This window comes from Rosa chinensis, chromosome 2, assembly GCF_002994745.2.
Source record: "Rosa chinensis cultivar Old Blush chromosome 2, RchiOBHm-V2, whole genome shotgun sequence".
Lineage (NCBI taxonomy): Eukaryota > Viridiplantae > Streptophyta > Magnoliopsida > Rosales > Rosaceae > Rosa > Rosa chinensis.
The window spans coordinates 27882830-27894861 of record NC_037089.1 but is presented as its reverse complement, the minus strand read 5'-3'; the positions used below and the strand labels follow the sequence as shown (position 1 = coordinate 27894861).

The 12032-nt window shown below is 39.3% G+C and overlaps 1 protein-coding gene across 1 annotated transcript; it reads right to left on the bottom strand.

Moving 5' to 3' along the window:
• Positions 1-4826: 4826 nt before the first annotated feature.
• LOC112188056 (E3 ubiquitin-protein ligase RHA2B) lies at positions 4827-5769 on the bottom strand. The gene has a single exon (XM_024327075.2). It carries the CDS (start codon positions 5633-5635, stop codon positions 5150-5152), a length of 486 nt encoding a protein of 161 aa, XP_024182843.1. The 5' UTR covers positions 5636-5769; the 3' UTR covers positions 4827-5149.
• Between the last annotated feature and the right edge of the window lie 6263 nt (positions 5770-12032).

The following is a 12032-nucleotide window of genomic DNA, read 5'->3' as shown; positions in this document are numbered from 1 at the left end:
ACAATTACAACAATCTGTTTCATAATCTCCCATCTCATGCTTACGTAGGTCAACTCGTGACTAAACTACATGCTTAGATTCTCAACCTAGCATTCAATTACACAAATTTCAGTCAAACAAAACCTCCTCAAGTAATTTTTGGAAATCCTTTGACGCACAACGGCGAGTCACAAAGTTCACACTCATTTTCTTCCCACCGGAATCCTTTGTCATCAACATGACATCAAAGGTGAAAAAAATTAATCACCTTCCTATCCTCACATAGAGCACAATCATCACCATTATGGCCTTTAAGATCAATCAATGAAATCAAGAAGAAAACAAGGCAATCACAATTCAAAACAAGCAAAACAATTCATAGTAACCCCTGCGTACAGTTTTAGTTCAGGAGGTCACATTAAGATAAGCAATTCAAGTCATAGCAATCATCATAACCCCACACTCTGACATCCATAGGTAGCTCCGACCATCACAGCAGTTTTCTTGATCTTTGTTAACTTAATAACAATTCAACTCCGCTACTGAGCAGTCATCGCACCGATCATCACACAGATTTCACCGGTCATCACACAGATAGTCATCGTCCTACTAATCATCACACAGATTTCGCCGGTCATCACACAGATAGTCATCGTCCTACTAATCATCACACAGATAGTCATCGTCTTACTAATCATCACACAGATAGTTATCGTCCTACTAATCATCACACAGATTTCGCTAGTCATCACACAGATAGCAATCATCACACAGATTTCGCCTGTCATCACACAGATAGTCATCGTCCTACTAATCATCACACAAATTTCGTCAGTCATCACACAGATAATGATCATCACACAGATTTTGCCGGTCATCACACAGATATTCCTACACAACCTTTGCATGACAATCATCACAAAGATTCATCACACTTGTGTCATCGATTCATCACACAGATATTCCTACACAACCTTTACCATATCTTAAATCTCAATTAAGACGGTCATATTAGACCCATGGTATCACAACACATGATATTCTACAATCACAACTTAATACGCAATTTTACCATTCTCAAGCAATAATGAACTCATTTCAAATATTGCTTACATCACAACGAAACCACCAATACATATATATTTCACACACACACACACACACACACACACACACATATATATGTAGTCATCTACTTAGGAATGCCACTAATACCAACTATAGTCATAGTTAACCTAATAACTCCAAGATCATATGGTAATTATGCTCATAACGAATATCGTGAGATTTATTCACCTTTGAATCCCGCTGCGCCTTCACACGCTAACCAAGACAAGCACAATTGCAGCAATCCGCTCAACACAAGCCTGTCAAGTACCTAAACACATATGGTCTCGACTTAGTAACAATTCACAAACGATTTAAGTCTGAAACCCCTGTTTTGAACTAAAATCTCCAAAGTAACTCCAATCGAGGCGAAACCACATCTGAGACCACCCAATGTCTCCGGAATACTTCTACAATCGATATGACAAAACCACAAGTCGATCGGATAATTGGATCCTCATGGATAGATAATAGAAATTATCGAAATCACAAAAACCCTAACATGCTTATATGATCTCCAAAAATTACAAACAATATATCGAAATGCTCATATCGACAAGTAGATCGAAATCAAGAATAGAAACTATCCTTGAGGTGGCCGAAAACTGCCGGAAAACACCACCACAATGGTGACACCGCCACCAATCCAAAGTCAGAATTTGGCAAAACTTCCAACACCAAAGTTCTCCATCTTAACTCCAATTACAACATTCATAACTAGCACAAAGTCTTAATCAAAGCCATTTGACCGGAATTTACCTCGAAAGCTTTGAATTCCGATGAACCCTCGAATCCCAAACTCCAAAATTTGATCTCCGCAAGTTGAATCAATGCAAGCCACCCTAGGAGAAAGCTTCTATGTCCTCTGGGCTACAAAATCCCCCAAGAATCACCGACAAAGGTGGCTGGAATCGCCGACTCCGATCAAGGCGATTTCAGCTCAACCGCAGCTTCTTCTCAGCCTTGCAGCGCCCACCACAGCTCGACCCACGCTCTATGGCTTCCACAGACATGTAGAGGAGGATGAGGCGAAGAGAAACCACTTTGAATCGCTTCCAGAGGCGGCTGGATGAGGGAGAATGACGCCGGCGAAGTGGAGAGGCGAAACCGGGCTCGGGACCGAAGAGAGAGAAAATATTTCCCAAAATGGAAACTCAGATTTTTCTAATAATTTTCCGGAAAAATCCCATATATACCAAAATGGAAACTTTTTTCCGATGGCCATAACTTCTTCATACAAACTCCGATTTCTGCGTTCCGCATGTCCACAAACTCATATCGACGCGCTCTACGACTTTTGTGAAGGAAGTTTTATGAGAATCCCAACGTATAAAAAGTCAACCTTCGCACCCCCCTAAAACCATACTTTTCGAATAACAATTCGTCCGAAACACTTCCACTCCATCCACGAGCCACGAAACCGTCCAATAACCACCAATTAAATTCCCAAAAATCCTCGGAAAATAAATACAAATTTCCGGGGCATCACATTCATCACATGGGTAATGTATGTGTGTTGATCTATTCCCACATGCAATCCATATCTCGGATATTGTGGAATTACCCAATATGGTGTTTCATTGTATGAAGCATACGACATTTGGGATGAAGAATGATAAAAAAAGCCATATGTGCTTCCACCTTGTGAGCTTGATCCAATTCTGTAAGTATTTTCTGAGGCAGAACTCATTTCATGATGAGGATAATGAGAATGAAATGGGTTAGGGTTATCACTATATTGAGTTTCTATGTCCATTGAGTCGAGACTTGAAGAAAGTGATTCAAACTCATTTAGAGACAAATGGCTATCGCGTCTTCCTTGTGCATTCCTAGCTCTAGAATTGTATTCACGATTTGCACCAGGATAAATAGTATGATCATCACTACTATATTGGTTGTAGTGCCATGATTTGCCACTCCCCCTGTCATTTCCATAATTTGCCTCACGATTGCAAATAGAATCATGATGTGGTTGGAGACTTAGAGCATGAGTACTTTGGTAGCAGATAAAGCAAAGAGGGTTTTGTTATATCCAATTTCAACTTGATTGGAAAAAAAAAAAGGGGGGGGGGGGTGAAATTTGCACCCCTAAAATTGCAAACCACACCCCTTTTTATTTTTTTAATAATATTTCATATCATCTCTTTGTGCACTTCCTGAAACACCCTCAATGTCAGATTTTCTTTTTTCTTTTTCTTTTTGGGTATTTTCTTCTTTCTCTCCCCCCTCTTCCAGACCACCACCAAAGTCCTCTCTCTCTCTCTCTCTCTCTCTCTCTCTCTCTCTCTCTCTCTCTCTCTCTCTCTCTCTCTCTCTCTCTCTCTCTCTCTCTCTCTCTCTCTCTCTCTCCTTCCCGATCTTCCTGATCTCCCGTTCCGCCAATCTTGCTCTGACGGCTACTACCGGTAAAGAATCTGTCGGAGCTTCGTAGAGAAGAGCTGGAGAGTCTATGCACGAATTCTTTAAGCCAGCTCCTTCCCGAGGCCACGTTAGCGCCTAGACTGGCCTCCGACGGCAGCGGCGGTGGGAGCTCGCCGAGAACAACAATCACCTCTTCTTTCCGATCAGACCAGCGGTTTCTGGCATTGGACAATCCGACCTCGGAGTCGTCGTCAACGAGGAAGTCGAACGATCCATTGGAGTAGGAGCGACGCAGGCTGGAGTTGGACGTCGTAGTTGTTTGGCGGCGGCTGAGGTTGCCAATCTCGATCAGGGCCATGGCGGTGGCGGATTCAGCCGGAGATACTCCGCGGCTGGAGACTCGGGCGGGGGCATCGTGGATGCAGCAGAGGATTCGGCAGAGGAAGAATGAAGCGACGATGGTGACGACGACGATGAGGAGGATGATGAGAATGAACTTAAGGTTTTCACGGTCAATGAGCGGTTGTTGTGAGGTGGCAAGGTTGTGGAGGTTGATAATGGCGGTGGCGGCGGAGTCCTTGGTGAAGATCGGGAAGGATAGAGAGAGAGGACCTTGGTGGTGGTCTGGAAGAGGAGGGGGGAGAGAGACAAGAAAAGACCTACAAAGAAAAAGAAAAAAGAAAAAATGACTTCAAGGGTATTTTAGTAAGTGCAAAAAAGGAGACAAGAAATATTATTGAAAAAATAAAATGGGGTGTAGTTTGTAATTTTAGGGGTGCAAATTTCAACCCCCAAAAAAAATCAAAATTTCATATTTTGTCAGTGACAAACGAATTTCACAAAATTTTCAGAGAAATTTCGGATAAAATTTCAGTGTGAATTTTTTAAGGAATAATTTCACAAATGGTCACTCAACTATGACTCATTCGACACTTTGGTCACTGAAGTTTCAAATATATCACTATGGTCACTCAACTATTACACTGTCAATCACTTAAGTCACCCAAAGAGTATTTTTTATAATTTTTTTAATGAAAAAAATTAACAAAATGACTTAAGTGATTGACAATATAATAGTTGAGTGACCAAAGTGTCGAATGAGTCATAGTTGAGTGACCACTTGTGAAATTTTCTCATTTTTTTTTATATATTTTGTGTGTGTAGATATTTAGGAAATTAAGAATTTCACGGAAATGTACGGAAAATTTTGAAAAATTTCAAGAAATTCCTGACATAAATGATATAGTATATAAATTTCGTTTCGATACTTCAAATTTACAGTAATTTCGGAGAAACTTAAAACCTTAGAATTAACCGAAAACCCAAAAGGTACAAGCTATTGATGTTAGATAAAACATTACCAAAATAAAAGTATTGGCCAAATGAAAGCACTTAATCTATACATAATTGTTTTCATTATATCAATAATTGAGAACTACAATTAATTTTATGTGAGTCAAACTGACAACCTCTCACTTACAAAGAGAGATATATGCCCGTAGACTTATATTTCTGTGCAGCTCTCTCAGATTATCCTTCACTATATGTACATTATGTGCTAGAAAGCTACATAAGGGAAAGGGGAAACGGGTTCTACGGAAGAAAAATTCTTCTACATTAACAATAAAAAAAAAAGAACAGAAAATTATATATGGTATTTTAATATATATCTAGGGAAAAAGAATTATTACAAACGACAAAGTTAGAAGAATCTATGGAAATTGTTACCCTGCAACGAAGATAACAAGAAGATTAGCTCCTCATCGCTGCCATCATACTCCACTTGATTTCTCAGTCGGTGATAACTCGCCACCACGTCGTCCGACAGCACCTTCGTCCTGCAAAGCGGACACGTGGCCCAGTACTGCTGCAACCACTTATCAACGCAGTCCTTGTGAAACCTGTGCTTGCATTTCAGCTGCCTAATCTTCTCGCCCTCTTCGAACTCCGACAAGCACACCGAACAGTCCTCGTGAGCCCTCAGCTTATTCTTCTTGGAGTAGGAAACCGTGGGGTTCTTCTGGTCGATGAGCTTCAGGTACTGTGCGGTGGTGATGACGCGTTTCTCCGAGTTGGGTTTCAGGCCGGTGATGGAGCGGACGAGGATGACGACTTCGAGGGCGAAGAGAGTGAAGAAGATGATGGAGATGGTGTAGAGGTGGGAGAAGAATTGAGAGAGAGCTCCCATGGCTGCTGAGGGGGAGGAGGAGGAGGAGGAGGAGAGGATAGATGGGTGAGGTCAGTAGAAAGGAGCTAGAACGAGACTTTTGGATATAACAGCGAACGTGGGCAGGGTCAGTGGCCGTGTGTGTTTAGTCACATCCTTTTTTATATAAGAATTTTAGAATTTTCATGTTTTTTGGTTAGAGTTCATGGAATGTTGGTGCAACCATGGTGAGCTTGTGACATGTGGAGCATAAAGAAAGAATAAAGATATTTAATGTCTACTGTTTTTCAGGGCTGCGCCACCGTTCTTCGGCCGATGCCCGGTTTAGAAGGTGTACTGTCTACTTTTGATTTAGCTACCCTAATTTGTGGATTGGGTTCGGTAGCTAATTTGGAATATGAGTTGGTGAGTCAGAAAACGGAAAATTATTTTTATAAATGAAAATGAAATATCAGTTGGAGGGTCAGAAAACAGAAAATTACTTTTATAAATGAAAATAATAAGAGTCAGAAACTCTCAATCGCACTAAATTCAGAAATAATTGGGAGAGTCGATCTTAACTGATAGAAAACTTGAGATTATAAATTTTGTTTTAGGAGTTTTATGAGCTCAATCTCTTGAATCGATGAGGGATTGACTGAATTGATGTGGTGAGTGTTTATAGATTTGCACTGAAATATGAGGACTCACTTTTTAAAGTCAGAGTTCGAGAATTCTGGGACTACGAGAGAGAGAGAGAGAGAGAGAGAGAGAGAGAGAGAGAGAGAGAGAGAGAGAGAGAGAGAGAGAGAGAGAGAGAGAGAGAGAGTTTTGAGTAGGGATCAGATCTTATTGGCAGGAAATCCGATGTCAAGTAGGTTGGTAGGGAGTTTTGAACTTCTAGTTTATCTACCCACATATCCAATAATATGGCAACAGATAATGAATTATATTATAAAATAGAATAAAGTAAAAATATCGTACAGATTCGTTTCATTCAAAATTAAACATTTTAAATGTATTTTTCCAGACAACATGTTTTTTACAGTAATATTCCGGTTTGAACCAAATAGTATAGGATTGTGAAAAACTGAACGTAACCAATTTGTTTTGGATTGAATTGTAATTTAATTTTTATTTTGTAACCTTACTATTTTTTTAATAGAGAAAAGGATTGACCTAAAAAAAGCAACCTTATAACATGACCCATGATTGTGGATTGAAAAATTATAAACCAAGTTCTTAAGGAATTTAATCTGATTAAGTAGCTCAAAAAATTATAATTATTTTTCTTTTAAAAAGAAAGGAAAGAAGAAGAAAACTTTCTACAATAATTATTTTCTTTAATCGCACCTGTATTTTCTTCTTCTTTTTGGTTCGAGACACCGAACACATAAACAAGTTCAAGTAGAGACCTAAAACGGGTTCTGGGAATGTGACAGCGACAGAGAAATGAAGGTGAAGGGCAGGTGAAATTAGCAATTGCTTCTAAGTGACCATGTGGTGAAGATGGAAGAACAGATTTAGTCTGATCCATTGCGTTTGTCATGTAATGAATCCATTCACGTTCGTCTTGTGGGCCTGGGAGGCTGGGACGGCACAGCTGACCGCCCACTCTTGTTCCTGTCACTCTTTCCTTTCTCTCTCTCTCTCTCTCTGTTCTCGTTCTCTTAGATAGAACTGTTTTCATTCGTCTAGTTCTTTCCCATGAAACAAATGAAGGCGGAGAGAAGAAACCTAATGAAAACGATGTTACAACGAAACGAAATAAAAGTCTTTGCCTAAAAGGTACGAATAGTTCCAATGATACAAAAGCCTCTGTTTATTTCTTAATTTACGTTAACGTCTTTTCGTGTCGTTGAACATGGCAACATGCTATCATGCTTATCATTAAAGTTTCTAGTTCTTACTTCTTTGTTTTTATATATTTACGGTTTTTATTGCATCTGCTCTTGATCTATAGGCGTTGTTGCTGGTTGTTATTTAAAGACTTTTTAGTTAGTTGGTACTTGGCAGTCGTCTTATCGATGTGATTAGTTTTCATCCGATCAGATCTATATGGCTAGATCGTGTCTCTGATAGTCCACAGTAGTAGCGAATGAACAAACTTTTAGTATCAATATTCAATAGTGATTAGTTTTCATTCAGGTGATTCAGCTGGTTTTCTAGAGCCATTTCCTCATGCCCAACAAGAACCCAAAAACACATAGTTGAACCATGTCCAAGACGTGTCCTAGCTTAACCGAACTGCCAGGCATAGTGCAACCACACACCAAGCAACTCTAGCCACTAGGGACGACATGCATGAAGCAGAAAAATTGATCATCGAGAACCGTCGCAAACCCAGTAACCCACCACCATCGTTGTCTTATGACTTGAACAAGTATATGATGCAGCTGAACGGCATGGATATTCGTAGTCCCTTTGCCAATTAAACCAACCAAAACATCCCTAACGAACAACTAAAAGCAAGGACGAATCAAACTATCGGAAATAAAAATTTTGATAATCTAAACGGTCACTATTACGATACACAAGCATGAAGGTATAAGCAAAGTCTCACCAAATTAATTCAGTAGAATTGGTATCATGATTCGCCAAATTGTCAGAAAACTTTATACTTTTACCAAAGATGTATGAAAAATGGAATTGTATATGAGAAATACAGGGCAAATAAAGATTTCAATTAATAAAACTACTAAAGCCAAAAAAACATTATTAGCTGAAGGAAATGCTTTCCTAGCTTCTATGCTGCTGTCATAAATTTTGGACTGTATTCATTTAAAATTGATCTCTCCAACCCGGGAAAATTATGTATCAAAACTTTAATCCCTTTCTTCTATCGATTCTGTCATTACCAACCCTTGCCATTTAAAGTAGTATGATTTCAACTGCACCGATGAGAGAAATGAGAACTTCTCTCGCGTGCCGGGTTTCCATTTTCAAAGATAGAGAAAGATATGTGAGAAACTCACCATGATAGTAGTAGGACATTTTTTAAAAAGTAGAATCCAGCCACACAGAAGGAATTAGGTGGCCGGTTAACTAATCAAGTTCAAGGCAGGCTAGCTCAGTACACGATTGCCTTCCTTTAATGTGCAATTCCAAGTGTGAATTGTAAAGTTAGATGAAAGTATCACTATTGTCATGCCCCGATTTTTAAACACAATTAAAAATTAATATAAAATTTCATAATTATATGTGTATGATCGATGGTTCAGCCATCACTACAAAATACCTGAATTTTTTTTTTCTTTTAACCCAAGTACATACTGATGCCCTGAACCCACAATTTCAATATATACTCACTCCGCAGAGTCATATATTACACAAGTTACGAATTAAATTGCCACAACAAAATAAACATAAATGGTCCTTAGAGCTTACTACATAGTGGAAGTCATAACAATGACAAAGCCAATAAAATTTGCTTCCTACCCGTACTGCTGCAACAAGTTACCTCAGCTTCAACCACAGTTACCTTGATCTGCAGGATTAACCCATATACCATCGAATAATGTACCGGTTTGCCACACAACAAACCCGATAAGCTTATGAAAGCTTGTATGAGTAACTCAAGAACATCAATCAACAACTCACACCAATCAACTTAAGGAAACAACACAACCATGATTCCTTCTAACATTCCATGTCTTTTCCACCGAAGGGATAACATAATAAGTCACCGCCGTGACAACACTTATTAATTGATAACTCAACAAATCAATATGAACATTCAAGTCCTACATGGACAATAAAAGAAATAATACTCTCGAGACTCTTCTTTAAACTACACACTTATGAGTCTCCAGCAACCTCGATCGTTACCCCCCATAAGCTATAATGGCAGACAGACTAGAGCTCTAACTAATTGTAACCACTCGCCTGGCCAAAGGCATGGTTCTTGATTTCTTGCCTTGGTCATCATCTGTGACATATGATTTTCAGACCCATCTAGTCTTCGAACCAAACATTTAAATAAGTCACACCCGACCTAAAAATGTTACATAAATCTCTTAAAAGATTTCCACTTCCCTGCTCACCATTTGTGACTCTTCGTACAAAGAACAATACATTTTAAAATAAGTCACGCTAGACTCAAAAATGTAACATCAAACTCAACACTTTTCAAACAATAGAAAACATATTTTTCCACAATATTGTTTCCCGAACAGTCGCATTCAAACAATAATATGAACATAATCATGCATATTGTTTCACCCCACATCACACTCACATGAATATATATATAGATCATATCCAGAGTGGAGCTCTGCTTTGAAAATTAACCTGTGAAGTTCGAGTTTGGGTCACTTTTCAGTCACATATCCACATCTCGACCGTTCAGTTTTTAGGTACTAGTGTATAGATCGTCTATGCAAATTTTTAGCCAAAATGATGATCGTTAAGGCATTGATAATTGCCTTAAAGCTAGTATGATTCAGGTTGACAGATTCACTCTGTCCATTGGTTTAAGCAAGTTAGATACCTTAACGATCATCATTTTAGCTGAAAATTTGCAGAGGCGATCTATACACTAGTACCTAAAAACTGAACGGTCGAGATGTGGATATGCAACCAAAAAGTGACCCAAAACTCGAACTTCACACGTTAATTTCAAAGTGGAGCTCCGCTCTGGATAAAATCTGTACACACACGTAGCCATTCGCTTAGGAATATCACTAATGCCAACTATAGTTTACAGTTAACTAAATAACTCTCAAAACAATGAAGGTAACTCCGTTCGTAAATGAATATTGTGAGAGTACTCACCTCAATATTCCTGCTGATTCTTCACACAACTAGACAACTTACAGAAAGCACTCTGTCAAGCACCTAAGGAAAACACAACCTCGATTCAATACATGAATCACAAAGTGATTAAAGTTCGAATCCCCAAATCGAACTACAACCCGAAAGCAACTCCAAACGAGGCGAAATCTCATCCGAGACCACCCAAAGTCTTCAGAACACTCCTACGATCGATATGCCAAAACTACAAGTCGATCGAATGGTCAGATCCTCACCGGTCAAAAACCGAGACAATAAAAAATGGTAAAAAACCCTAACAATTTCATACAATCTCCAAAAATTATGTATTATATATCAAAACGTTCGTATCGACGAATAGATGATATATAAAACCATAAACTGTCCTTGACATGGCTTGAAACACTGCCAAGCACAGCCACAGATGGTGGCACACCGCCACCGGCCAAACTCAAAACCACAACAATCCAACCGTCCAAAATGTCAAGAATACCATGTAGAGCAACTTTAATACCTGGGGTTCAAGCCAACTCGGTCTACATAGCCGCCGATCGCCGCCACAAGCTAGAAATTACTGTTCAGCTTGAGTTGCAACTCCGTACTGAGAATCGCTCGAAACCACCACAAGGATGGAATGAGGAGGCCGCTACGAGATAAAAAAGATTGGTTTCACCTCCAGTCATCGCTGGAATCGAGAAAACTAGTTGGGTCCTCCGCCGCCGATTTTCACCGCCTTGTTGCACCGCAATGGGTGAGAATTGCCACTAGAGACCACCACAGGGAGGACCAGAACAAGGACGTGAGTCAATTTGGGTTGGCGTCGTCATCAGATATCGCCTGAGTTTGCAGAAAAATTCGGATCGGAAAATCGAGTCCTGGTCGGGTCGCTTGGGGTTGAGGAGAGAGAATGAAGCGTTTATGACTTTCTGGAAATGGAAGCTTTCCAAAAAAAGTAAATTCTGATTTTCCAATTTCAAAAAATCCTATTTATAGTAATTTCTAAAAATGGCAGAAACTTCCAATGGCCATTACTTTTCCATACGAACTCCGATTTCCGCGTTCCACATATCTATGAACTCATAATGACTTGCTCTATGACTTTTGTGATGAAGTTTTTGGAGAAACCCAAAGTATAAAAAATAAAACTTCGTACGCCCCCTAAAATTGTGAAATTCGAATAATTATTCATCCGAAAATAAATCCAGTTCACAATTACCGTACGAACAAAGCATAACACCCATAATTAGTACAACTGATCCATTATTAATTGCGAGAATTAAATAATGAAAATCCAGGTCATCACAGTCTACCCTCATTAAAGGAATTTTGTCCTGAAATTCAAGCTCACTAATCATCAAACAACTGTGGATATTCGCTCTCATATCCGACTCTAATTCCCATGAAGCATCACCCTCATCTTGATGACTCCGCAATACCTTGACAAGTTAACTTCCATCCTTTGAAGCTGCTTTGTTGACCTATCCAAAATACAAACAAGTTCAACAACAAAGGTCGAATCCGCATTCACCTCAATCGTATGTCTTACCATAATCGATAACATGTGACTCATCCTGGATATACTTCCTCAGCATGGACACATGGAACACATTATGCACACCAGGCATACTAGGAGGTAAGGCAAGCCTATAAGCCAAATCTCCCACCTTAT

Excerpts from the sequence above, each read along its gene's own strand:
- LOC112188056 (XM_024327075.2), bottom strand. The coding sequence starts at position 5,635 with ATGGGAGCTCTCTCTCAATTCTTCTCCCACCTCTACACCATCTCCATC.